This window comes from Apteryx rowi, unplaced genomic scaffold, assembly GCF_003343035.1.
Source record: "Apteryx rowi isolate R43461 unplaced genomic scaffold, aptRow1 scaffold_232, whole genome shotgun sequence".
NCBI classification, from domain to species: Eukaryota; Metazoa; Chordata; class Aves; order Apterygiformes; family Apterygidae; genus Apteryx; species Apteryx rowi.
The window spans coordinates 1102914-1130288 of record NW_020448664.1 but is presented as its reverse complement, the minus strand read 5'-3'; the positions used below and the strand labels follow the sequence as shown (position 1 = coordinate 1130288).

At 38.0% G+C, this 27375-nt stretch overlaps 1 protein-coding gene across 1 annotated transcript in view; it reads left to right on the top strand.

Moving 5' to 3' along the window:
• INO80 (INO80 complex subunit) overlaps window positions 1-27375 on the top strand; it is a 71421-nt gene that overhangs the window by 35935 nt on the left and 8111 nt on the right. Inside the window, exons 25-30 of the mRNA XM_026065804.1 lie at window positions 2753-2893; window positions 9092-9317; window positions 15060-15187; window positions 20053-20147; window positions 23986-24058; window positions 25756-25914. Of these exons, the coding sequence (XP_025921589.1) occupies window positions 2753-2893; window positions 9092-9317; window positions 15060-15187; window positions 20053-20147; window positions 23986-24058; window positions 25756-25914 (822 nt within the window). The remainder of the gene's footprint in view (window positions 1-2752; window positions 2894-9091; window positions 9318-15059; window positions 15188-20052; window positions 20148-23985; window positions 24059-25755; window positions 25915-27375) is intronic.

Here is a 27375-nt window from a genome sequence, read left to right as displayed (position 1 = left end):
TCCTTTCCTATCTATCTCCTATGGCCTCACTTTCTAGGAAATAAAGTTAACAAACCTCTCTAACAACCAGGGCCACAATCAGTATGCCAGCACTTGCTGTCATAAGACTTAACTGGAAACCTCATGTCACTGCACACAACACTGATTGCTCACCATAAAATCAACTATATCCTCAGGTTACAGGCCTTGGGGAGGTCCTTTAAGCTAAAACAGTTGTTCTGGGTCAGTCTAACAGCTTGCTGTTGCTGAGAGAAGTCACAATTCCTCTCTGGTCCTCACTTTCCCTTCTTTCCTCCCAGCCACTGAATCCTTCCCCCTCTGATGTGGGTTTTTATGTTCTCAGATCCCTCCATGAGAAACTGCAGAATATCTTCTATTCTGGTGTCTATTGAATGTGTTCTCTGGTTATATGTTAGCTAAATTTGCTTGTGGAGGGATATGAGGGTGATAAAGCTAGCACAAGAAATGGCACAGAAATGTGGTGGGGAAGGGACTACTCATCCTTTTTGGCAGCAGTGAGCTATTAATTCAGCTCCTAGTGTTTTGTGGAACCATACTCTATGAGAGACTTTAGGATTCCTTAGCTGATTTAAGAATGTCTTGCTGGTGCTGGAAGAGTTGGTCCACCTTTCAGTTGCATGTTCCTGGTGCTTCACTGCCATCATTTCTGGTACTCAGGTGAGTAAGCCAGTGTTAGCATCCCAGCCCTGCATTGCCCACTGTGCTGTTTCCACACAGCTAGTCTGTTCTGCCAAGTGGTGAAGATCCTAGAACTAACCTGGGGTGGAGGGGCAAGGGTTTGTTTTCATCTTGATCAGCTTTTTAATATGTGCAGATGGCTATGGCAACAATAAAAAGGGGCTCTGCAGGGACAGCAATGAACAAGTGGAAGCAGTTGTTGCTTAAGCCAGCGTTACTGATGAAGTAGTGGCCAAGTAAGCGTCAATTTTGAGATCACTTCGCGTTGCCCAGCGTAGCCCAAGCTTTGACCTGTGCTTTAGCCTTGCTAGGAATCAGAGAAAGCCTTTTGTCAGCTTCTTTCTGCCCACTGAAGAGCAGACGTTCAGTCAGAGAGTATGATTTTTTTTTTGCCAGCTCCAGACCACAAGTCCTACTGGTAGTGGCTGGAGGACCCACTTACCTGCTGGACTGACTGAATGTATTGCATAGGTGGTGCCAGCACTTATGTACAGTAGGTCTATTTAGTTCTGTCTGTAGGTTCCAAATTATTGGACCATGAGTACTTGTCTCTCTTGCATATAATGTAATTCTCATTATATTGTTCTCCTTTTGTGATTGGGGCGGGGGGCAGACAGGAGAACTGTGAACTAACCGTATCAGTTAGAGGTCTGTTGATGGCATGTGAATTTTAGCTGGTGGCCTCATCTATGTGTTAGCCATCTGCATCTTGCCCAGTGCATCTACATCTGGAAGCAGAAGTGACCAAGGATGCATGATCCATCTTAGCAGCCTACTGCTGTGGATGTTTTCTAGCATTTTCCTATCACACATGCATGAATGTGTGCATCCAGTGTGTGACATCTACAGCTTGTCTGCTTCTGTCTTGTGGCCTGATGTTTAGAACCTCAAACGCTGGGATTTTAAAAAATTGGGAGGCTGTGTAAATTAGCAATAGCATGCAGTTAATTTGGATGCATTAGGAACTGGGACAGAACTAAGCTGAAGTTTTGGATTCTGTTTACTTTGTACTTAGCTAAATGAACTGCTAGAAATGCCAGTAGGGCATGTCCTGTGACCCTATGGCAGCAAGAGGTATATCTCTTAGCATTTCTTTCCTTGTGGCTTGTCTCCTATACTATTCAGAATAATGGTCTCATGTTCCTGTTATCGTAATTATATTCATAGCAACAGATTGCTATGTTCTATGTAGAAGAGGCAGTCAGAATAAAAAATAACAAGAATGGCTTAATCTATAAGCAGTTTACTTCATTATTTGCAGATATTTACAATGAAAAAGAAAATATAGTAACTGATGTAATTGAAGAAAACAATTTTCTGTTATTTTTCTGCATGGAGCTGAGCACCTTCAAAGAGCTCTTATTTATTTGAACTGAAGTGTCATCTTAATATCCCTGATTTTGAGTCAGTATATATATATTTTTTTTTAATGTCAGAAGGACATTGACATATATGTGGCAAATTCCAGATTTTGTACATGTGTGTGTTCGTGAATGTCAGTCATCATGCCAGCACCTTGAGAGCCTTTAGGATAAAATTCAGAGCCCTTTTGCATGGGAAGGGAAGAAAAGGTTGAAAAAGATGAAAATACAAAGATACCAATAAAGTTTTCTTTAGTGTCTTGCTCTTTTCCCTTCCAGATTTCTTTTTACCCATGCAGACTAGATGAAGGAGTATCTTGAAAACAGTGTGAGAGTAGACCTACTACCCACACTACAGTGTGAGTAGACCTACTAGAATATTCCTGTATTTCCTTCATCATAAAAGCTAAGGTCAAAAGGTTTGAAGAAGGAAAAACTTGTTTCCAACTGAACATAAAGGCTAAAGATGACTGGTGGCTGTTCTGTTTTCAACCATTTCAAGACTTAAATATTCTGATAATAAGATGAAGATCCTGTACACTGTCACTGCAGGAGATGTATAGAGTTTCCTCTTTTCAGGGGAAATATTTGGTGAATGTTCATTGTCATTTTTTCTTGTGAATGGTTGTATGATTTCAGAGGATTTTCTCTTTATAGGCATAGTAATTTCTTAATTTTAATTTTGTTTTTAGAACCTCGTGTTCAGTAGCTACTGTAAAGCAGTTACTGGCTATTCAGATCATGTCATACATCGAAGGAGATCAGCTACCTCATGTACACGGTGCTGCCAGGTGACTGAGCTGCCATCCTTCCTGTGCATAGCCAGTCCGCGGGTAAGTCCAAGTTAAGTTGTAAATTATGTATTTTCTATTGTGTTCTAAATCTTCTGTTAGAATTGTGTCTAAGGAACAGAATGTTCTATTACTTTCTTTTGGTTGGGTAAAACTCTTGTAAGGATATCCTTTTGCCTACTGTATTCTATAGAGCTTTTTTCATAGGGGAAATAACTGTGATGTGTACTGATGGGAAAAGGGCAGTTGTAATAAGATGCTACAAACAGGAGTAATTCAGAGATATCTAGATTTCACTTTCTCTCCTAATACCAAAAGCTGTAAAATTATAGAACAGATTGCCAAACAGATTATTCCCATGTAATCTGAAGAGGATGTAGGTATGGTATATAAATAGGATGGGAGATTTTTTGGCAGCTGTGTTGACAAAAAGGGGCTGAGGAGGAATGCTTTTTTGAAGAGTGTTCAGTCTCTGTCATTGTGTCAGCTTATGCTCCAAAAAGGAAACATCAGGTTCCAGTATGTGAGGATTACTTGAGCTGGCATTTTCTAAATCTTCTTGGTATTAAGTGGCACTGCTTTGGGTTGTCTATTCACTAGTAACTGAATTTTGAAATTACTAGCTGAAGTTTGCTGGACTGACTCAAGGCACCTTCATAAGTGTATGGCTGTTGTTTTCATTCTGTTTTACTGTATCTTGGTGAAGTTGGGCAAAATGTACTCATGGTTCAAATCTGGGCTTGAATCTGCCATTTCTGACCTTGTAATAGATAAGCATGTCTATGGAGAGTTTCCATCTGCAGARTAACCTTTTGTAAAGAGGAGGTTCTGACCCAGGCTTTTGGCAAAAGGTGAACTATAGAATATTGTTTCTCCTAGTTGCCTGGATGAACTTCAGTTTTGAGGAAACAGCTAAAAATTAAGATAAACATGCAGTTTCTGTAGGATGCTGGGTGAAATACAGAGGTAAGGTTTGCAAAAATATCTCTGACTGCTAGGCACATCCTTGTTCCTGTTAAGTATGAGAAAGCTGAAGCTGTGCATCACCAAGTAGGCAGTGCATAGTCAATTTGAGAGACAGTCGTCTTGAATTATTTTCTGTTTTTTTTTCTTTGCTGTGTAGTTCTTTGTTGTTCTCAGCTTAGTAAATGGGAGATGAAGGAATCTAAATGAGAAACTGCAAATCTACAAACAATAACTAATACAATAGACTTGTCTTGCATTGCTTTATGGTCCAATAAAATATGAAAAGCTTTCACTCTCTTGCAAGGAATAATTAATTTTATGGTTATGAAAATTTCCATATATTATCACATACCCAGGAGTCTCAGTTGGTCACCTGCTCTTGGGGAAAAATCCTACCTGAGATATAGTGAAAACTTGGCGTCAGTGGGCTAAGAATGAGGACATCTGCTTCCAATTACTTTGAAGCATTAGCAGGCCAATAAAATCCCCATTATTTAAAGAGGAATCTTAATAGTAATAATGATACAAAAATAGGCTAATAGTAGACTTTTATTATCAGGCCACCCAGATGTTCTATTCTTTAATCAGTGTTGATGTTACTTCTGTAGGCTTGATCAGATGTGGCTGTGTAGGTGATGATACATTGGCCTCTGGAGAAGGGAGGCTGGCAGATAGTACTTAGCACCTGTCTGCCGCTCCTTGCATGGAATTCGTCCCTGCCTTCAGCTCCGGGGGCAGGAATCCAGCCCAGCTTCATCACTTCCCAGGCTCGACATACTACCTGCTCAGGAGCAAGCAGTAATTCTGAAAGTAAATGTGAAGCCCGTGCTCCTTCAGATTCCTTCAAGCTGTGGCGCTCTCTACCTAGAGTAGTATTACTTACGAAGAGACATCAGCTACTTCCTGTAGATTAGAAAGACAGAAGGGGGGTTGAGCTAAAAGACTAGGGTGGTAGTGAGGGGGAGGGAAAGGAGAAGAGAGGTCATATCTGACTTATTCTAGTAAATGAAAGTTATTTGTTTTGGCTTGACTGATGTATAAAAATGATTAAGTGGAGGCATGGCTTTTTGTTTCTAGGAATACAAATACTTAATTTTATGCTTGTTAGAAACTTTTGGCAGGAAGGTATGAGACCTGAAGCAGCAGAAAGAGCACATAAGTTTCCAGTGTTCCCAGAAAATATAACTTTCTGTTGTTGTTTGACCTGTGATGAAGTTTGGGAAGTTAATGGAGCGAATGATGGCAATAGGAGTACGTTTCTATGTGTCAGCTCTTGGAAAATGGAGGGGGGGGGATTGGGGGGTGAGGAGGGTTTTCAGTGCTGCGGTTTTCTTTGTATCTGTTTGCAGGCAATTTTTCTGAATAGAGATAGGTTCAGTCACAAACAAGTAACTTGGAAGATGGATCTTGTATTTCCATTAGAAAGCTGATTAATTCAGTCCAGTGTATTATTGTTCATTTTAGTTTAGCAGTTTAATAGATCGCAGTGTCATGGGTACTGCAGTGCAAAGTGCCTCTGGACATCTTAGAATGTCTAGAGGGTTAATGTTGCATGGACCTAAATGCAGGGAACGTTTTTAAATTACCCTAAACTAAGTCATTGAATTTAGGGAGAGAGGGATATGTGAATGTATTACCACCTTAATATTTTTTTAATGTATTTCTGAACTGTGAGTCTTACATTCAGTCTATTTGAAAAGAATACATTGATATACACGAGGGTCCAGCACTCAGGACTATATTACCTTTTGTTATGAGTAAAACCACATAAAAAAGCCTGACAAAAACAACTGCTCCATGTGAAAAAGAGAGTAAAAGCATAAACAAGCTTGAATGGGAAATTTTTGTCTGTTACGGTTATGTTGGTTTTTCCTGTAAGATGGTATAAAAGATGTAGAGCTTTACCTTAAAAGTGTGTGTATGCATTTAAAAAAAAAAAAAAAAAAAAGCTGACAATAAAGATAGTCTAATGTTCTCAGATGTTAGTCGCTGTTACACAGGCATACTTCCTATGTGGGAAGATTTGTTCCTGTTAATATAGAGGCTACTCTGAAGCACACACACAGTTCATCTCAAGCTTGTCTCTTGATAGCTCCTCCTTTAGGTAAAGCATTACTGAAACATAGCTTGTAGAATTTTACAATGTGATTTTATTTTTCTTATAAAAATCTTGGTATACAAATCTCGGTGTTTATTTGCTTAGATGGGCCACATTTCTGTATTAGATATTAGCTTGCTCTGTTTTGTGTGTAGTGGCTATCACTCCTAGGTGTCCCGGAAGTAAATATGACAGATTTGCCCATGTTTGAAAATGTATTTGTTCCAGTCTGTCCAGTATAGAAATGTGAACAGAAGTCTGAGAGTTAATAGTGTCCCTTAAAAGAAACAATGTAAGTCTCTACCATGGTTTGCATTGGACATCAGTCCTTCAGGCAACAAGATTTGAATTTTGAATTGTGAGAAGCTTTATCTGCTTGCACAAAAGAGAGTCCTATGCTTTGACTGCAGGTGGCAGTACAAGATAGCATTAACTCTAACGTGGAGTAAGTTAGTGTAAGTAGTGGAAATGTATACAAAATCTTATTTAACCCAGTCCCTTTCACTTTGCAGTATTCCACGTGACACTGCATGTAAACCTATAAGCCAGTCTGGCTTAAAAATAACTCTTTGCATCTTGCAAAACAAATAATTTCTCATAACTGCTAAGATTTTTCATGCTTTTTTGTTTTTGCTTCAATATGTACTATAATTATGCTCAAGAATTGGTTTAAACAAGAGATTGGACCTTGCAAAGATAGCTAACTGTGAGATGAATTCATTCCTATAAGGAGAAGAGCTCCTTTAGAAAAGGGATAGGCTACAGTCTTTTCCATTAAGATGATCTTGGTTAATACCTTTTACTTTGAGTTAACTGGTAAAAGTTGAGAGGAGTAACCAGCATCTAAGATGTCAGGCAGTCTGTTCTGAGGTATGAGTTGTTACCTTCATCTTACATTTCTAAAGTACAATAAGAATCTTCAAAATTGTTGACATTTAAATTATATTACTGCTTATCATTTAGCTAAGCTATTAAAATCCTGTCTTTTCATTTGCTTGATATAACATTATACACACACACACACACACACATGTGTGTGTGTATATATATAGATAGATATATAAATAAAAATATATATATATATATAAAAATTCTCAGTATGTAGGAGTCAATTATGTCATACCAGAGTAAGCTAGAACAAGAAATTTGTCCCCCTTCAAAAACATAAAAACTTTTCAGCTGCAATACAAAGATAATGTTTTCACTGTCTTTAATGTTTCAACTATCCCATTATCAAACGAATTCCCACACCTTTCTAATTCTCCAGAAACTCAGCTGTTTACTGTTCACCATCAAAGCCTACAGACTTCCCTAGTATTTCTTGCTGTGCAGCTCTGCATCCTTTTTTAAAATGTGAAAACTTTAACAAGTTGTTTTCATTTGTGTTCCTATTTTATTCATTGCATTATTTCTCATAGTCCTTTAGTTAATGTGTTTGTTCGTTCTCCAGACTGTTAGGATTCATGATAATGCTCTAACATACATGAATCTACACGGATAATAATCTTTTTAATTCTACTTCTGAAATACAGAAACTGTGGCTTCTAAAGTAGTGATATATTTGCTTCCTATATTAGTGAATAAACCTATAAACAAAGCATTGCAAATTCCTAACTTTTCTCTGTTTTAAGTACATACTGTAAAGTTAATTATCTAATACTAAATTTTAGTTTGGATTTTTAATTTAAGGGAGTTTACAACACATTTCTAGGTCTCTTGATAGTATGTGAAAGTTTCTACTATCTTTCTTTTGCAAACTGGGTTATAAATAGCTTATGTAAACGCCTACCCAGAACTCTGGCCCCAAGCAGACCTATATTCAGAAAAGATAGGAAGAAGTTGGCAGTCTGCCTTTTATTGTAAAGAATTTTGTGTTAGATGGTGAATTGTGTATTTGCATGTGAGTGAAAGTGTTGTAATTGTTCCATTGCTTTGAATTGTATGGTTTAACTCCTGGTGAAGGATCTTAAGAAGAACCCAGGAGAATAGACTGTCCTGATAGGTGTCAGAGCTTTTGTCTGTTACTCTTTTTGGTTTTCATTACGCCAGTGGGTTGGAGAGAATGGAAGAAATTCACAATTCATTGTGTCTACAGATCTGCTATTAAAGCTCCAATCCTCTGCTCCATCTAGTAAAAGAAGAGCACACATCAGATTATGTAGTGCAGCATTCCTTGCCTCTCTTGAGGAGATGCATCCTTGATGAGAGACTTCCTACATTCATCTTGATTCTTTGCTCTTCATTGGCCAGTAGTCAAAATCTGTGTGCTCATTGCAGTTATCTGTAGCCCAGGATGGCATCTCGAGGTTGTCCATTACCCTGGTAAGGGAGAGATAAGAGAAAACTATATAGTGTGCAAAGGGCAGCCTTGTCGGCTGGAACAGACTCTTTACTCAGGGACTTTACAGCTATCTGGGCATACAGCAGTTTGGCTAACATGTGCCTTCTACTCTCTGTCCAGGTTTGGGAGGGGTGGGGGGTGGGAGTGATGGAAATGTTCCAAGATAACTCATATAGCATAAAATCAGAGTTCCTGTGTTTGCAACACTAGCCTGTGTAGTTGGGTTGTATATGATGAAGTAGGTAATGGGGTGAGGAATTTGTAGGATGGTTGTAAGAAACAGAAGATCATCCTGTGCTCACTGGCTCTGTTCCTGTGGCCCACTTCTGTTCAGGTCAGCTGTCAGTCCTGAGAAGTGTGCTCCTCCAGAATGTGGCTGTTTCTCCATCTTTTTTTCCCTTCCTAACTTATGTGTCTTCCTAATTTTAAATTTATACCATGAGTTTCTGCTGAGGACAATTTGTAAATCTCATTTCTGCTAGGTAAAGACTTGATTGTGAAGGGCAAAAATTAAAAAACAAATCTAGACAAAATGACATGTGCAGCAAAGATAGCATTCTTTACTCTCAGCTTTGCCATCAGTTGCATAGCAGTTGACACAAGGCGCTGTTTATCAAAAGGAAAGTAGTCTACAACTGGTCATTCATAGGGCTTTTTTGTGGGGTGTTACAGCTTTTCTTATTTTAAGTCAGTCTATGATTGTTTTCCATTTGTACATGTCAGTAATGATTTAGCTTTTAAAATTTGAACCTTTGGGAAGGTAACTGAACTGGGAATTTGGGGAATAAGGATGAAGGAGAATTTGTGAACAAGAATATTATTATTTTACTTGTAGGTAACTGCTGTGCCGCTGGAATTCTATTGCAATGATCAAAGTGCAGAATATGAGCGCAGGGCACTAAAGGAAGGAGGCAGTCTAGAAGCCAAGCAGTGTGTCCTCAATGGAGCCCCCGAACTAGCAGCTGACTGGCTGAAGCAGTGCTCCCAGTTCTTCCCGGAATATCCAGGAGGGCTGTTGGGAATCAGACCTCAGAATGGCTGGTCTTTTATCAGGATACCAGGTAAGCTTCTAGTTTGTCATGGAATAGCTTAGAGATGAGATAAATAAGGACATCCGTTCTTTGGTGATCATGGTGTTTGTGGGGGTTTTCTTCTTCCTCATGAGTGAAAATTAACCCTGTCATCTTAAAATACACTCTGACTTCATATCCTTTGTTGCCTGGGGTAAAGCTGTCAATGAAGACTGAACAAGTCTGATAAAAACTTTTCTAATGCTTACCACCTTCTCTTTGTAGCTGTCATTCCTCAAAATGACTGTAAAGAGATGGTCTTGCTTACTAAAGCACAGACTAATCTCACAACTGGATACTACTATGAGGCTGGAGATGGGAGGATTGCAGGAAAAATAGCAATCTTCTCTTTCCTGCTAGTGTGCTGAAAGACCTTGGTAGTGACCTAAGAGATCTTTTGTTGCCCTTCCTAGTGGAAGGGTAAACACTACTTGTGGCAGTCTGTCCTGAGAAAGAAGGGTTTGGGGACCAAGATCAGAGGAAATTGGCCTGGAAAACAAGACATAAGGGATTTACTGAATTTCAGCTGGAATAAAGAAGACTTGTTCATATTTCTTGGTAAAGTAGTAAAAGATACCAGTGTAATAATAAAGAAAACACCCTTCATTTTTTTTCTTTGGAGTTAGACAAAAGTAATCCAAGATCAGTTAGAATTTGATTACCAATACTGCAGTGACTTTTGTGGGCCAAACACGCTCTAGTTTTGTCGGAAGATGGTCCTAAATAGGGAACAGAGTTCGGCATAAAGCACTAGAGATCTGAGAGATAGCCAAGAGGAAAAACCGCTTACACTGCCAAATCTTAAGTTATTCCCAGACCCTTTTGGGTCAAGGATGTTTGGCGGGGGAAGTGAACACAGTAAAAGGAAAATGGCCTTTTGCTTGCTACAGTCCAGTTTAAGAAGATACTTCATAAGTATTTGGAGTCATTTGAAGAGAAACTGTTTTTGCTGAGTTTGTGCTAGATTAATGTTTAATGATATTTGATGATTTTATATAGTTTCCTTTCTTCAGGAATGCATTGGATCATTTATCAATTATTTGGAAACAGAAGACAAATCACTACAGGGAAATAGTGAAGGGATAAAATAAGGTAGAAGGCATGGATGGAGAAATGAGGAAAAGTGGAAGTATTTATGGCTGACGCAGAATAGAGAGAGGGCTGAATTCTCCTCAAACACATTTCAGTTTTAGGCTGATGACTGTTATCAGCAAAAATTTATAAAGGAATAAAGATGGGTTACAAGAAACTTACAGGAATGAGTGAATAGGTGCAAGGTAAGACAAATTGTTAGAGCTCAATACAGAAGTTGATTGAAAACATGGCTGGGCTGAGTGCTGTATGTAAAGCTGGTGGAATTTGGGGTGTATTGGAATTAAAAGCAGATGCAAAAGTAGATTGATGCAGCTGTGTTTTAATTAGGTGGGAAATAGCATTCAAACCTAAACCTGTTCTAAGGGGAGAGGACAGATACCACAACAGCACAGCTGTGTTTGTACACGTAGAAGCAGGCACAGTGCATTATAGAAAGTGACTGATACGCCGAAGAAGCCATTGACAAGGCTGAAGTCTAGCAAGCGTAAGATGAAGCTGTAGGTGTGAAGGTGTGTGGTGAATAGGTGACAAGGACAAAGGGGAAACCTCTCTCTCTTAACCCCGATCTATCCTTTCTCAGACTCGGCGTTCCCAGTACCCTGGCAATAGGCTTGGTTGCGATCACTGTGGGAATCTCTTGAGGCTTTTCCTGTTCTTTGAAAGAAAAATGGTCCTGGATTAAATGGCAGGAAGTGTCTGAGTCCTTTTAGCATCGATAAAAAGCACTGGCCTCACTGGCTGTTTACTGTGAGAGCCAGTTAGCTCCTCACTGACCCCATTGTGCTGTGCAGCCTGCCGGGAGGGGAACCAGGGCTGTCAGCTGCAACCCAGACTTTATCTCTCTTCCCTCTGCGTTTTGCATGTCCAGAGGCACTTTTCTGCATTCTCCAGAGAACTGTGAGCCCAGCCACAGTCATCAGCCAGAGCTCCTGGCTGGGGTTATTTTGAGTCATAATCATTTGTGACTATTCTTCCCAGGCCATAGTATCCCGTAGTATCCCCTTGTAGGTAATTTATGTCTGTATCCCTGCGTGCCTGGAGGCAGGACTGTTCTGTTTTTTTCCCTCCAGACTGAAGCAATACAATGTGATTCTACAGTTACTGGCTCTTTGCTCTGGTTGTCTCACCTTCATTGCATGCTGTGCTGAAGAAGAACCCGAAGACTGCATCCTAGGGAGATTGTTTGCTGCAGTCCAGGATCTGTATCTCATGGCTGGTTGAAAATTTTTGATTAAAAACGGCATTCCTTTGATGATGCTATTAAAATAAGATCAAAAGACATTGTCATTGGAATTGTTCAGTGGTAATTAAAAACCAAAAATGTAGAATTGCAAATTTTGGAAGTCCCATTTAAAAATCAAGTAAACAGCTCTTTTTTCTCCCAGGGTAAAAGGGGATGAGAAATAGCAGTGAGAGAAACTGGAGATGGAAGACACTTCTCTCTCTCTCTCTCTCTCTCTCTCTCTCTCTCTCTCTCTCCTAATTGTCATGTTTTCTGAAGACAGCATAAATAAAGAGGTATATTTTCTGTAAGGGTTTTACCAAATTTGTCATTTTTAAGCACTAGGTGGCAGGCTTTAAGCATACAAAAGCTTTTGAGCTTGGAAAACACAATGGTATCAAGAGCATGCTTAAAGATGCCAAGCTAAAGTCAAATGTTTTTCTCTTCCAGGAATGATAAATCTTTTTTGTTACTTCTGTTTTGTTTTCCTCAAAAMTTTTGTCAGCAGTGCTCTGATGCCAAGATACTCAACAAACTGAATTGTTAACAAGCTGCTAACTTTCAGGACTGTAAGACTGCAAAGTTGTCCTTTGGTTGTAATTTGTGTTATACTGCTATTTAAAAATAGTTACTTATACAATGGAGACCAGCAGCAAAGGACACATCATTTCCAGTTACCAAACTTTCATTTTACCTATTCATGCTTATAAAAAGAGTATGTGAGAAAAGCGGAAGGATTTTGCTTTTGGAAACTTACTAGTATGTTTATCTGAGTCAGTCTAGATTGACTTTTGAACAGACCCTGCTTGTTGTCTCTGTTTCCTTCCATTCAGATGGCTTTTGGTTAATAACCATGTTAGATTGTTATTTATATCTAGACTTTTCATGTTGCATTGCTCTTTTATTTAATTCATTCTGAAATAGCAAGCTCACAAATTAGAATAAAAGAAAAATGTGATGGCTTATCATTTAAAGAAAAAAAATCACATTTAATGAAGAAAATAAAATTCCTGTTGTGCAGACTTTTTGATGTAACATAAATGTATTTTAAAACCAAATAACCCTATGCCATTTCTGTTGTCATTTAACTGTGTAAGTTCAAAGTTCTGTTTTCCGTAGAAGAATGCTTGAAATTGTTAAAAATGTCTATGTAATTGAGACTGTATTCCGTTTTAGAGGTTAGTGTGCCATTATACATTATGTTGCATCTAAAATAAATGCCCGCCTGAACTGTGATCCTGAGTTTGCCTTACAGAATGTACTTGGCTTGGCTCTGTGCTTGATGGATTCCCTGAGGTAGTTGCTAATGATTCAAGTAATGATGTGGTGCTCACTCCTGGCAAGGCAGCAACGTTACCATCAGATGAGATCTGTGTGGAAAAGGGAGAGCAAAACACTGAATGTCTAGATAGGCTGACCAGCAAAAAAGAGCAGAGCTCTTTTGTCTGGGTTTTTTAATTGATGAATTCCAGGAACATTGCTCTAAATTTACCAAAGGAGAAAACATTCACAACATTAGCTTATAGTGCAAATATAATCTCTAATAATTTCAAGCAGTACTGACAGCTCACAGTTTTGAAGTTCAGAAAGCAGTACTGTGGCTGCATCTTCTGATGTCCTAACACAGATCCCAATAATTTCAGAATTAAGGCCATATTTTATATGTAAGCTAAAGAATATAATTTTGAGAGCGATCTTAATTGAAATACTCAATGGATGAAGAATTCACCACATTTTGGGGTAAAAGTTTTGTGGGGCTAGTTTTTTTGCACAATTGGAAGGATAAGGGGGATGTGTGCCTTGTTTTTACAGATCTAGTTTTAACTAAGTCGCTGGATGCTATGCCTTTTTCTGTTAGTATAAAGATATTTTCTATTGTTAGAAACCTTTGTCCCATGGGGGAACCTTGACTGTTGGAAATTGCTGTTTGAAAAATTGAAATGGATTGAGTTTCTTAAATCCCTCACTGCAGGAAATTTTTTTATGACACTGAGATCTTGGAACCTTTTTCCTGAACACCTCACCTTTTTTTACAACCTTTCTGAAAGCAGGTACTAAATCTAGACATGTTATTTTAAAATGATCTGTTGAAAGAAGTATAGAAGAAGAGCTACCTTGCTGCTTTTTCTCAGTAAACCCCTGCTTGTACATGCAAGAATCAAACTTACCCTCTGTGCCACATCACTGCACTTGGACACTCACGGACTTGGTTGCCTGCCCTGTTCATAGGTCCTTCTTAGAAGCACTGTTTTTCAAGTGTGATCTGTAGATCTCTTTTCCACTAGTATGATCTTGTTTTTAGCTATATTAAAATACATGCTGCTCAGATCAACTAAGTAATTTTGATATATACCATTTTTTTAAATCAGAATATGGTACAATACTGTGTTAAGTGCCCTACAGAAAACTGGATTTTCTTTAGCCCATCAGTTAGTTCATTCTGTGCAATAAAAAGTGTGCAGCAATGTTACCTCCTAGACGTTAGAGAATGGTACCTGCTAGACACGTTGAAAATGTTTGGATTCTGTACTAGCCTACACCATCTGCAGTTGTCAACTTTCCGTTTTGGCTGTAAACCTAAATTCAGGCATCCCAAAGAATAAAGAATCATCAGAGGCCTTTCCAACAGATAATTTTTTGGAAGAAAATTTCTCTTCATCCTCTTTCAACAGTATTGTATTGTTTACTGAAGTTTATGTACAGAACGTACAAACAGGAAGCTTTCCTTCCTGAAAAATACTTCATGAGCAGTGCTGAAATAGAGAGGACATGAAATACAAGATCTGAAATGACTTAAAAAGTTGCCATTGGGAAACATTTCTTAAAACAAATAGAAAACCAAAAATGGAGGACAGGAAAGAAAAAGAAGAGTTAAGGCAGCACTGTCAAGGGGCTGTTACCTTACAGTGACCTAGAAAATTGTTTTCACTCTCTGTGTTGGTGGCAGGTTTGTTCTTGAAAATAAATCTGTGAAGAATAGGTCTAAAGCTCAGCAACATGTAACAGGAAACATCTAAAAGACAAAATTCCATGTTTAAAGTGGGGGAAAAAAAAAAACCTTTAACTGCCAAATTATAATATGAAGGCATGTTGTGGTTGTTGACGTGGTCAGGATGAACCCTTAAAAGGAGGAAATAGCTGAAAAATGGACTAAGCTCATACACATGACAAGATCAACCTGTGATGAGATTTTGCCAAGCAGGTATATTCATATGTTCCCATTCCAGCTAACAAAAGTTACTGTCAGCAGCGTGATTATAAATGTCAGTGAGAAGGGATCTTTTAGCTTCTTTTGTCACAGCTCATCACCTTAGGGATTATGATGCAGTGAAATGCTACTAAACTTAGAAGTTAATTTGTTATATGCTGCTGTTTGGGCTTTTTTAGTTACATGCCTTTTTTCCATTTCTTCATAGACAAAGAGAGTTTGATCACTGATAGTGGGAAACTTCATGCTCTTGATCTTCTGTTGACACGTCTGAAATCTCAAGGACATAGAGTTCTTATCTACTCTCAGATGACGCGGATGATTGACTTACTGGAGGTAGGAGAGCTGTAGCCTATGGGACGCAAATTCTGAAGCTGGAGATTTAGCAACAATGTTTTGGAGAAAATGCTGTACAAAAGCAGATGGTTAAGGGAAGATGTGTAAGAATAGTGATACTTCCTGATTATTCCCTCAGCCTCCAGCAATTTGCAGCTCAAGGACTTTGTGAGCCAGCTGTGGTTTCTGTATAGTCAGTAATCCTAAATGGATTCCTCTTCTATGAAAGTGTCCAGTTGCCTCTTGAATTTTTGTAAATTTTTGTAATTTGTGCTACCCTGTGGCAAGGGGTCTCACAGCTTAATCACACCCCTTTTCGCTGGTTTTGAACTGCTTCCTTCTAGTTTTGTTCGATATGAAACTAGATACGATATGTGTTCTTGTATTGGAAGGAAGGTGGAGAACAGTGATTAATTTTACACTGTTCATGCTGCTTGTAATTTTACAGACTTCTGCTGTTTCCTTGTGTCATTTTATTCCCATGCAAAAGATTGGTAGACATTAGTAAAGAGGTTCTCTGGCATATTAAATAGGAAAATAATTAAGAATTAAGTTACTACTCATTGTTTATATATACTGAGTGTGCCTCAGAAGAAAAAAGTCTCTATTTGGTTAGCAACCATGCCACTGAAGAGCTAGTCTGAAAAGAAGTTAGTGGGAGGATTATTAATTTGGTTTTCTGCTGGTAATACTTACAATGCTTTGAAAGAAATAAATTTCTTTCTGAGGCTTTCTGTTGAATATAGCAAAGTTTGAGGTTTCTGCTGGTTCTGAAAACAGGAATCCCTTGTGTCACAATGCCTCCATCCCTTGTCAGTGAAGGATTAGTAGTAGTAACTTCTGTGACTGTGTAATTCTGAGTAAGAGAACAGGAGACTTGATGGACGTTAGTTTCAAAGAGGCAGTCGTGATAAAGTTTTCTGACTGTGGATTCCTAGCAGGTAGGGAAATACTTGCATTTGGCAGTGTAGTTTCAGTACTGCTGGAACATCAAGATCCTATGATCCTTCAGCGGATAGTTGTAGGTGGGCTCACTAAGTAGTGTTTTGCATGGGATACTCTCTTCTCCACAATAAAATGAAGAGAGAAGGGGAAAAGCCTGAATCAATAGCTACCTAAATCACAAGCCCTGGATGAGCATTTTGAGGCCAGCAGTTTATATGAGCTCAGTAACAAATTGGAAACTGCTTTTTTTTTTTTTTTTTTTTCCTGCCATGAGGAAAAGCAGAGAACTTGCATGGCTGCCATTCTGTATCTTGGTTCTTTCCCTAGCATTGCTTCCTATGCCTCTTTTTTGGCAAATGCTGGACATGTTGCAGTTTGTTGACACCCTGCATTACACGATGAAGCTCATAAGGCTGAGTGTTTAGTGCTTCTGTCTTTTCTGTTAGCATTCCATTTTAAAAGCTTGGGAGCAAACATTTTTCCTATAGTATCTCCTAAATGCTCAACTTTACTTGCTGAGTTTTATTACCCAAATAAGTCACCTACCAAGTTCTCTGTGTTTACTTCCTCCCCCCACCATGTCCCAGATGCTTGAACCAAGCCAGCTAAAAGTCAAGTAAGGACTCGGGTTGTAAGAAAATCTTTGCAAAAGTTGTATAGCAACAGATTTCTTTTCCTGTCCAAAGGTATCAAAATTCATCCCCTCAACCTACTTAAATATGAAAGAATATAAGATGTCCTATTTCTTTTAACTATATTTTGACTGTGTCAGTGTAACAGCTACTATATCATATTAGCCTAATCCATGCAGGGCAGAGAGCACAAAACACGTTGCTTACAAAGTCATAAAACTATGTTTGTTTGATTTAGCTTTAGCTGAAGAACAGCTTCTTAATTCAGCCATTATAGCACGGCAGATATATATACAAAGAGGAAAATGATTTTGTTTCAACAAAGTATAATTTCAGTATTATTATTTCATGCAGCCCTGTATTTCATACTTTTTAGGTTAATGTCACATTTATTTTTCAGGATCTGATTGTTTTCTCCTATATGTAAGAGTAATTGTCAGTGATTTCAGCAGGGTTAACATTGCATTCGTCTGATGAGGAGTCAAATTATATTCTACATTCAGTAAAAGGTCTTAGTTATATGCTACCAAAATACGTGGAATTTTGTTTGTGTTAAAATACACAGAACTTGATTTGGACTGTGAAATAAGGGAGAAAGGAAGGGGGAAAAGACATTTTATGGTTTTTGAGAAAATATCAGTGTCTAAGCCCAGAAGAGCACTTACTTTAATGGCGCTGCATTCTTCACCACCATGGAGTCATTCTTCCACGTTAGGTTCCTCTGCTGGTGCTCTGCAGCCAGGGTCGAGTTCATTATTTTTCCTATATTAATACTTCTGGTGTCTTGCTGACCCCTCTGACTAATTAAGATGAGCAGGTGGATTTTCAAGCAAGTCTAGTGTAAGTGTCCCCATAAGATTAATCATTGGCTTTTTTTAAACTATTAAAATAATTACAATGGTTGCCTGATTTTGGCTATGGGCTAGGAGGTTTTTATCAGCTTGTACCTCTTGATGTGGTTACTGTCAGTTCTTCGTTTTGTCTCAACTGTGAAATCTGCATGATCTGGTTCAGTAGTGGCGTGACCTCAATCCTTCCAGATGGTCAAGGATTAGATGGTGCTTTACCTCATCTTGTTCTGTGTTTTCTTGATTCTCCACAGTTTGGGGAGACTAGAAAGTTAAGCAGTCATCAAGTACCTCCCACAACTAAAGTTAGGGAGCAAGTATGTTAGTTCTTGAATAGTTTCTTTGTTCTCAGAGTGCGCTCACTTTTTTTTAAAACTGAAAGCATGTCATTTCTGGGAGTGATCAAAACACCAAACTACTGAGACGTGTAGTATAAGTTGTAATGTTTCTTTTTCAGAACTGAAAGTGTACTGTTAATATTTGAAAAAATTAAAGTTATTGAATAAACATGTTTTGCAAAAAAAAGTGTTTCATAGGAGCACTGTTAAAATACTGTGAGGCTTTCTTTTTGATCATAGGAAGGTGGATAGAGTCAGAGTCTAGAACCTGTCTAGAACCTACTAAGCTAGTTTTATGGAAAAAACGTGCATTCCAGTATTGAAGGTATAGAATAGTTAATTCCTTTGTAAATTGCGTCTTAGTGAATTATATAAGGTCTGGGGTAAGGATACAAGCACTTGACAGAATGAAAGAAATTGTTTTCTGTTTATGCTGAAGTTTGGTTAGGAGACTTGCTAATGAAGAGATGGTTAGTAGTGAAATGAGGGAAGACTGAATCAAGATGTTAAAAAATTGAATCAAAATAAAGGCAGATAGAGACCATAGGAAAGAAATGGAAAGAAAAGGCCCTCCTGATATTGTAAAGAGGATCAATCAAATCTGGGGAAAAGGTCACATAGTGCCTAATTGACAACTATATCCTTGTGCAGAAATGGAATAAATGAATAGTAAATGAGGGCCTAAGTGTCTGGTTAAGCAGCTCTTCTCTGCTTTAAAATTCTATCACTCTGTGCTAATGTCCTATCAGCCATGAGCTGTATTTCACAGAGGTAGACCAAGTGTGACTTTTGACCTTTTCCACATTGTTAATTTTATTTATCTATCTTTCCCTCCTTCATCTGTCTTATACTGAAGCTTCTTTTCAGTTAAGCAGTCTTTTTCCCCAGGTTCCTTATAGTGTGGCAGCACTTTTTACCTCTCCTGCAGTAGTGAAGCAGAACAAAAAGGAACAAGAACGCTGAGGGGTAACTGAAAAGGATAACTGAGCATAGTATTGTCAGAAGGTTCATCAGAGTGCAAACACCACCATGTCTTCTCACAGCACCTCAGTTCTTGATCTGCCGAACATTGAAGCTTGGAGCAAGATGAATCTAATAGTTCTTACTGCTAAAGCACCATCTGTTCCCTTTCTGTCTTTCATGTGCAGTCACAGCTTCTCAAAAAGAGACACATATACCAATAGGATTTACATCTAGCTAATGTAACCAATCGAAGTTATAGCAGCAAAGGATCTCAGTGAAAATACGTTAGAAGGTATTGTTTCAAAGAAACTCTAAGGATATTGACGTAGCCTGGAGATCCTTCTCTGTATTTCAGAATTTGTTGATCTGTTGCACAGTTACCAGAAAGTGCTAGGCACTTCAGAGCATGAAAAACGTCTCTCACTGAAGAAAGCCTTTGCCTACAGCATTCCTGTTTGGTGCCATTTGATTTGCGTCCCAGGCAATGGTTTCAGTTCTGCTGCTTGGCATGAGCTGTGCATTAACACACCAATGTTTCAAAGTGTTCTTGTACACAGTGAGATTCACAGGCTCTTTACTAGTGAGATAAAGCCTGGGCAGACATTAGTGTGCAGTGCAGGTGTTTTAAAGTCACTAATCAAGTTGTTTAAAGTCAGAAGAGAGCAGACACAATGGGTATCTTGTTTTGTGAGAAAGTGGCCGTTTTGGATTTGGTCAGAATTTTGATTTTTGAAAGCAAACCTTTAAAGAAGTAAGTTACTGGTTTTATTTACCTATTTATTTACTTATATAAAAAAGGCATGTACCTTAACACTATCTCCAGCCCAACACATACATCCCCAACTCTGAAACCCTGAAAGGAAAATTGTAAATGAATAAAGGCTGAACTGACATCATTATTTATTCCTTAGCTTATGTGAAATGCAAAAAGTAATTGACAGATGATTAAAAGTAGCTTTAATTTCTAAACTTTTATTATTACAAAGTATTGCTTACATATACTTATAGCGTATTTAGTGATGACATTTCAAGTTTTTTTTTCCCCTCAGGGTCAATTCCATTTTATAGCTTTTTCCTGGAGAATCAAGACTGAACAATTTCAAGAGCAAATATATTTTTCTGACTTGTATTTTTTGCAGGAGTACATGGTTTATAGGAAACACACTTACATGAGGTTGGATGGTTCTTCAAAGATTTCTGAGCGAAGGGATATGGTAGCAGATTTTCAGAACAGGTAATGCATTTAATAAGGCATTTCTGTGCTAAATTATATATACATACAGATTTCGTATAAAATGTAATGGAAATCAACTAAATGATGTTTGCGCTTAAGTTATGATATCGAATGGACTTTGCTTATCTCAAATGTTCAAGGTGCTGGTGGTTTGCTGACCAGGATTTGCTTCTGTTGAATCCAGTTGCATTTAGAAATTTGTCATCTGTGGAAGAGTATCAGAAGCAAATTTCAGTGAACTCGGAATTCTGTTTCTTTACCATTCCAGATACACTATTGCTTGTAGACACTTTAGTAGAAAGGGAGCAGATGTTCATTGGTTACTATGTGCTCTGAGAACTGACACTCTGAAGATAAAATAGAAAACTGTGGCTATGCTAGAGCTTTTGAAACTGACCTAGATTCCAGTTAAACAAGCCATATCATTTAAGCATGATTTCATAGAATGGCAGTATAATTAATTAATTTTATCTTTAATGCAGCAAGATTTATTAAGAAATCTAAAACTAATATACTAATGATAAAATGGATTTTTTATTAAATAGTAAGATACACTGAGTAGTTCAATTTAGTAGAACAAAATGGTTTCTTGCAACTTTTACTAGCATATCAGGAAAGGAAGAGTTATGTATTCATTATAAATTCATATATTTTAGTATAACTTTGCTTCCACTGAGATACATTATTTATAATGATTGAATTTATGGCTATTAAGTTTCCTTTTGATCGTTAGATATGGCTCGATAGGATGTTGTTTTGGTGTAGTAGTTCAGTCAGAGATGGTATGACAGTTTAGTAAGGTTACCCTTCCTGAATGATGATGTGACCTTTAAAAACACGGACACTTTGTTTTCAGAGAAGTAAGGATCATAGATTGTTACTTACTGCAGGATGAAAGCACGTATTCTAGAACAGAGAATAGTCCTTGCCTTAACAGTCCCAAGGTATCATAGTTGAAGATTGGAGGGGAAGTAATATCTAGTCTTTCAGGCCACTAGTTCATATGAGGCTTAAAGACCTGAGGGACTGTGTGCAATGAAGAGCCTTTTATTAAGCTCCTCTGAGCAATAAAACTTGAAAAGAATGTGTGCCAGATACCTGAACCGAGAGTACTGTGCAGAACCTTTCTGCCTGTTTCCAGTTGTCAGAAATAGGTTCCTGGCTGGTTAGGATGTCCTCCTGAAATCCTGATGCTTCTTCCTGTAAGACCCTTTAACCAGAAGAAGTCAAAAATTTGTTTTTACTCATGAACAGAATTTATTTTTATTAATGAATAGAACAGCTAAAGAAAAATAATCATTTCAACAGGAAATCCCTTTGAGATATAGGTCAGCCAGTCTAAACAAGAATTCCTATTAAAATGTTATTTGAGTTCCTCTTATACATGATTTACTTAGGAGAAATGTTTCCAGGAAAAAAAAGCATGACTGAGACTGAACTATCCTGCAGGATGCCCTAGCAGGATGCTGAAAATATATAACCATGGAATATATAGTCTGTGGCACTATCCTATTTCTTTCCTTTCCATATGGCATTTCCAGAAGCATTTCAAAGCTGGATGTTCAGGTGACTGTCTATATGCATGTTCCACTACTGTTGCAACAGTGAAAAGACTTCCTGGCCAGGGGTTGCCTTCCTTGTGAACGTGTCCTTACACTCCTTTGGCTTTGTACCTGGTAGACAAAGTCTAGAGTTTGACAACTCTGCTTCAGTTCCTCCTAACTATCCATAGCTCAAGATGGATTTTCATATTATTAGATTTCAGACTGCCAGAACATTTCTGTTCTAGTTTCAGACTTCCTGGCTTTTTTGTGTTAATTCCTAGTTCTAATAATTATTTTTGTTGTCTATTGGCAGTTTCTTGGGGGTGCGGTGAGGGAAGTGTAACTTGGACCAGAATGAGTTCTTTGAGAGTCCATTTTTTATGATACAACTTTGCCAGATAAAGATTGATACTTGTAATGTCTTGAATCTTGAGTCATGAGAAAATAAGCAGTTCTGCTTGGTCTGCAGGTATATGGATTCCAAAACCCTTAGTTTTTTTATGTTTGAGTTATACTAACACAGGCCTGATAGTATGCAGTATACCTGCAGGAAGGACAAGAAAGATGCTCTGGATTAAATGGTTGGACTTTCAGGGATGAACTACCTGCAGATAGTTACTCCAGACGGAGATGTCCCATGCTGCTCATTCAGCAAGAGTTTCTGGTCCCTGGTTACTAATCTTACATGCGTTAGAGTGCTGACAGTATGGTACTGAAGAGATGTGGCATTGTGGTGTCTTCTCTGAAGCAGAGGACCTGGCTCTGTCACTGTCAAAGTACACTACATCAACCTCTCTGGTGTTCTTAGTACTGCTGTGTGCTTTGTACCAGCCTGTGCCCAGACCCATAGGGTGTTAAATGCAGTTACATACTGCTGACTGAGCAGTGGCGTCAGTGAGGTTCACAACCTCAGCAGAAACCCTGACTTCGCTGTTGTCACTAGAGTTTCCATCAGTACTTGGGCATCCAATATGTATAGACCTGTCTCCTTTGTTTTTGTCTTCTGTGTGCTAAGTTTTAAAACTGCCATTGAATCTCAACAGTAGTTGTCCATTTTGTCAGACTCCTCAGACTGTAGCTAGGCCCAGAAGGACTTTTAGAGGCACTTGTCTGGTGTCCCTCACCTTCCTCAGTTACCTAAAGGATTTACTAGGTGTAGAGGATTATTAAAAATTAGGTATTGGGATGCCTCATGTCTATATCAATGGCCAACATCCCTAACACTCGGGCCAGCAAGTGTAACCATCAGGGCTGGTATGACTGTTAGGATGTGTGGGTCTCCCAAGGAGGTACTCAGAGATGGCTTTCCCAAACTGTGTTTTGGAATGATGTTCTATACTCACTCCACTGTGACATTTTGTCTAGGGAGCCTTATTCACCTCAGGTAACTGAGCTGTAATTGACTTTAATGCCCTCTGAGGAAGCCCAAGAAATGCAGATGTCATACAGCTAGTGCAAACTGAAAGGGCTCCAAGGTGGGACAGGGCATGTGCACTAACAGTAGAATTCACTTCCAGGCAACAAATCTCCAAGAGCTTGGGTTAGAGCAACATGAGTGACTTTTCCTTTTGTGCAGTGTCTGATTGTTAGTACCGTCTACATAATTCATCCTTGAAACAATTCACAGTCAATCGCAACTGAATCCTTACATTACCGTCTTGCGATGAATCATTTTATCTTCTTTTTACAAATAAGGAAACTGAACAAAAGAGATCAGAATTATTAATTTAAATCAGCAACAGAATTAGAACTACAGTTCAGAAATTTTCATGTCTGTGGGCCCTGGCCCTTTTCTAATGTACCTCTATATTTGACAGTTTGTTTTTATTACTAATAAGATTTTTTTTCCCCAAGGAGTTTTGTTCTGTGCAAAGCACAGAATTTAGAACAAAACTTGCATCCACATAGTTTCAACATTTATTTTTCTTTATCAATTGAGCATTGTTAGGGCAAGATTTTTTTTAACGTTGATTGGTTCTGTGAAACTATAAATTGTTCTTTGTCCAAATGAAATCTTAATTTCCAATGTAGGCAAAATAAGCAAACCCTGGTTTGTTTTGATAGAGAATAAGGAGCTGCTGTTGCAAACTGAATGTTTGTGTTTACAGATCAGGGCTGCTGTAATATTAACTTCTCTCACTCCTTTTCATGTTTTGGTTTTTTTTTCTTGTCCGTGATTGGCACAAAACGTTCTGAAGTGTTCAAGAGAGAGAAATAACTATGATCACTTTATACGGGTCAAAAAATTAACTTCTGTGGTTACTTCTTGTTTTTCTATTCTCCTTCCTTTTCAGGAATGATATTTTTGTGTTTCTGTTGAGCACAAGAGCTGGAGGCTTGGGCATTAACCTTACAGCTGCAGATACGGTAGGTGAAGCTTGGCAGAGCTTACAAAGCTTTATACAGAATAGAACTGGCTTATTAATGTTTAATTTTCAGTTTAAGTCTTTCCTTTCTTCTTCTGCCTCATATGCCCCCTACAACCAATTTTCCCAAGGTGCTCATCTCCTGCTTCCCATCCCCACGATTTATGTAGCAAAATTGGTATTTCTATGTGAAAGTCTTTCAGCTGTGTTGATTGATTTTTTTTTTTCCTTAGTACTGCCATTCACATCATGAAATTGCATAACCTTGTTTACTTTGCTCATATTTGTAATACAGTATTATATCAGTAATAAAGTTGTAGAATGTCGCACACTGGGTACACAGTTTTCAGTTGCATTTGGAGACACCTTCCTTCTCCCCACATACTTCAGTAAGATAATCTAGAAAGAAGTTGGATGGCTGAAGGGGTCTACAGATGCAGATGACACTTTCATGCAATGAGTGGCATTTCATGAATGAACTTTTTGCTCTTAAGGTCTGGTAACAAAGGAATAATGGCACAGGTATCAACAAGCCTTTTTTTCTGTACAGTAAAGCAATGTCGTTAAAAATACAAAGTCAGTTGTGGTTGAATGTGCTTGTGCTTCAAAGCACTAAATGAATATCAGGTATTCAGGAAGGATAAATTTTTACCCTCCCACTCATTTTCATGATATAAATGCATACTGATTTAGGTGAACTGCTCAAATTTGCACTCTAGAGCATCTGGCACTAATCACTAGGGGAAGTGATACTGAACTACATGAGCCATTCATCTTCTGAGTAACAGCTATTCTGGTGCTGCCAACCTTGTGTGCCTGCAGATTTGACCCCAAGACAAACTGTTGTCCTTAGCCACACAAAACCAAAGATCTCTGAATCAAAAATATTACTACATAATTCTTTTTAATATCCCATCATATCTTGCTATCACCTAAAGAAATTGGAAGAAAGCAAGTATCTGTAGGATCATCAGAACTGGAAAGCTCTCATGACTGAAGTTGTTTCAACAGAGGAAATAGATGGAAATACATGTATACTCCTGCAGGCTCCTGGCATGACCAGTCTTAGTTCTCAGCTGTGGTGACTTTCTGAATGCTTCACTTTGCTGCCTTAAATTTCTTTTAACATCTGTGCTTTGTATGGTTACTGTACATGCTGTTAGAATGACTGGGCAGTATAAATTTAATTTGGTATTTCGGTTGTTTGTAGTAAGAACACTAGAAGATGAGATTTTAATCAGGCTTGAAAGAAAACATTATACTTGGACTGTTGCTGTTCACATGAAATTCCAATTTGGTGGAGTTTTCTTTTTAATGTAAATAACACTCTAAAATGGATTCATGATGGAATTAGTCATAGGCCATTTGCATGACAGTGATTTAATACGGTGATTAACTTCAGAATTTTGTGCCTCCAAAGCAGACCTCTTAGAAGAGGTAAGATTCGAAAACATTCTATAGAAATTGAAACATTCATAGTGTTGAGGAGTTTGAATGCATCTGAAATTCAATGAAAAATACTTTAAAGTGCTGTGCAAGGCTAAGTGAATTCAGCTTGCAGTGAGCAGGTAGTTCTATGGGTTATATAGAGGAACTTTCATTTTTCTCAGTATGTTTTTTTTTTTTTTTTTTTTAATCGCCATGCTCTTTAAATGTGTGGTTTTATTTAATCCCTTCTGTTCTGGTGTACTTTTCCAGGTAATTTTCTATGACAGTGATTGGAACCCAACAGTTGACCAGCAAGCCATGGACCGGGCCCACAGGCTGGGTCAAACAAAACAAGTCACTGTGTATCGGTTGATATGTAAAGGCACCATTGAGGAGCGCATCTTACAAAGGGCCAAGGAAAAGAGTGAGGTAGGAACAAAGAAATCATCTGGAGTAAGTACGTGTAGAAATGGTATCAGGAAACGTGTATCAAAATGAATGAAGAAACAAGAAAAGTCTCTGCCAGGAGCTGGAAGGGAACCCAAAAGTGAATATCTTTGTTCAAAAGAAAAAAAAATCTGTGTCCATACCACGGCAGCACTACAACTGCATTATATAAAGTAGGAAGAAGCTAATTGTTTACACCATGATGTCATGAAAACTATTTCTTATGACACACTGAAACTACTCAGGCCTCTTTAAGACTAGAGCTTCCACCTTTGCAGTGTTAGGGCTACTGGTTCCTTTAATATTATACTGTTATATGACAGCTAAACTTTTTTAAGGAAATCTGGAAGGTATCAAGTGATATTTATTTAAGGTGCAAAGGTTCCCAGGAACGCTCAGTGTCTTGCAGCATTAAGCAGTAAACGTATTAGAAACTAATCCTCACAACACCTTATTGCTCAGAAAAAATAAAGCAATTTCTCTTTCTTTGGCGGCAGTACCTATAATGTATACAAGATTCAGATGTTGTGGGTGTTCAGGGATTCTTTTAGCTTTCTTCTTACTTAGGCACTGCTTGGCCTTTCTTTACTTAGCATTTACGTTGCTTTGTAGCAACTGAAGCACCTCCAGTTGAATGCATTCACATTTCTCCTGCTGAATCTCATCCATTTTGCTCCAGGATACTGCACTAGAGTCACCTGGCATTAACCTGAAAACAGAGTGTAGTCTTTGCTGCTGATGCAAATCATTGAAACTGACTTACACTAAAGCTTCCAGTCTTGAATTGTATATTCTCTTTTCATACTTTGCACCTATCTTTCTTTTTTTTTATTTTGGGGATTTTTTTCTTTAGTATGGTTGAAGCTGTAGAAATTGAGTGAATTGCTTAAATTGAGACATAGATTCAATATGGAGATTTAAGTTTTCAGTCAAGGAGACTGAAAATTTTGTGCCCTTTAAGAATGTGATTTACATGAACCTCTGTGCAAATTACTTGAAAAAATAGGACTGGTAATATTTATCTTGCAGGAGGTACTGCTTTATCTTTACTTAATGTTCAACAATATATTAATACTGTTAATTATTTTTGTTGTTTATTACATGTTGCTTTAGAAGAAGTGTGGAGCATTGCACAAGGGATGGCAATTTTTTGCTTTCTAGATCAGTTGCTGCCTTTTAATAATTATACTGTCAATAAAATCTCTTAAGTTTTGCTACTCACTTTAGTATGATAAAGAAGTTGAGACTATTCTGACTTTCACACGCTTGCACTTGCATCTTTTTCTGGTTGGTTTTCAGTGAAGAAAAGCTTATTGCTTCTTTGTGTGATGTCTTTTTTTTCTTTCTTTTTTCTTTTCTTCTCTTTTCTTTTCTTCTCTTTTCTTTTCTTCTCTTTTCTTTTCTTCTCTTTTCTTTTCTTCTCTTTTCTTTTCTTCTCTTTTC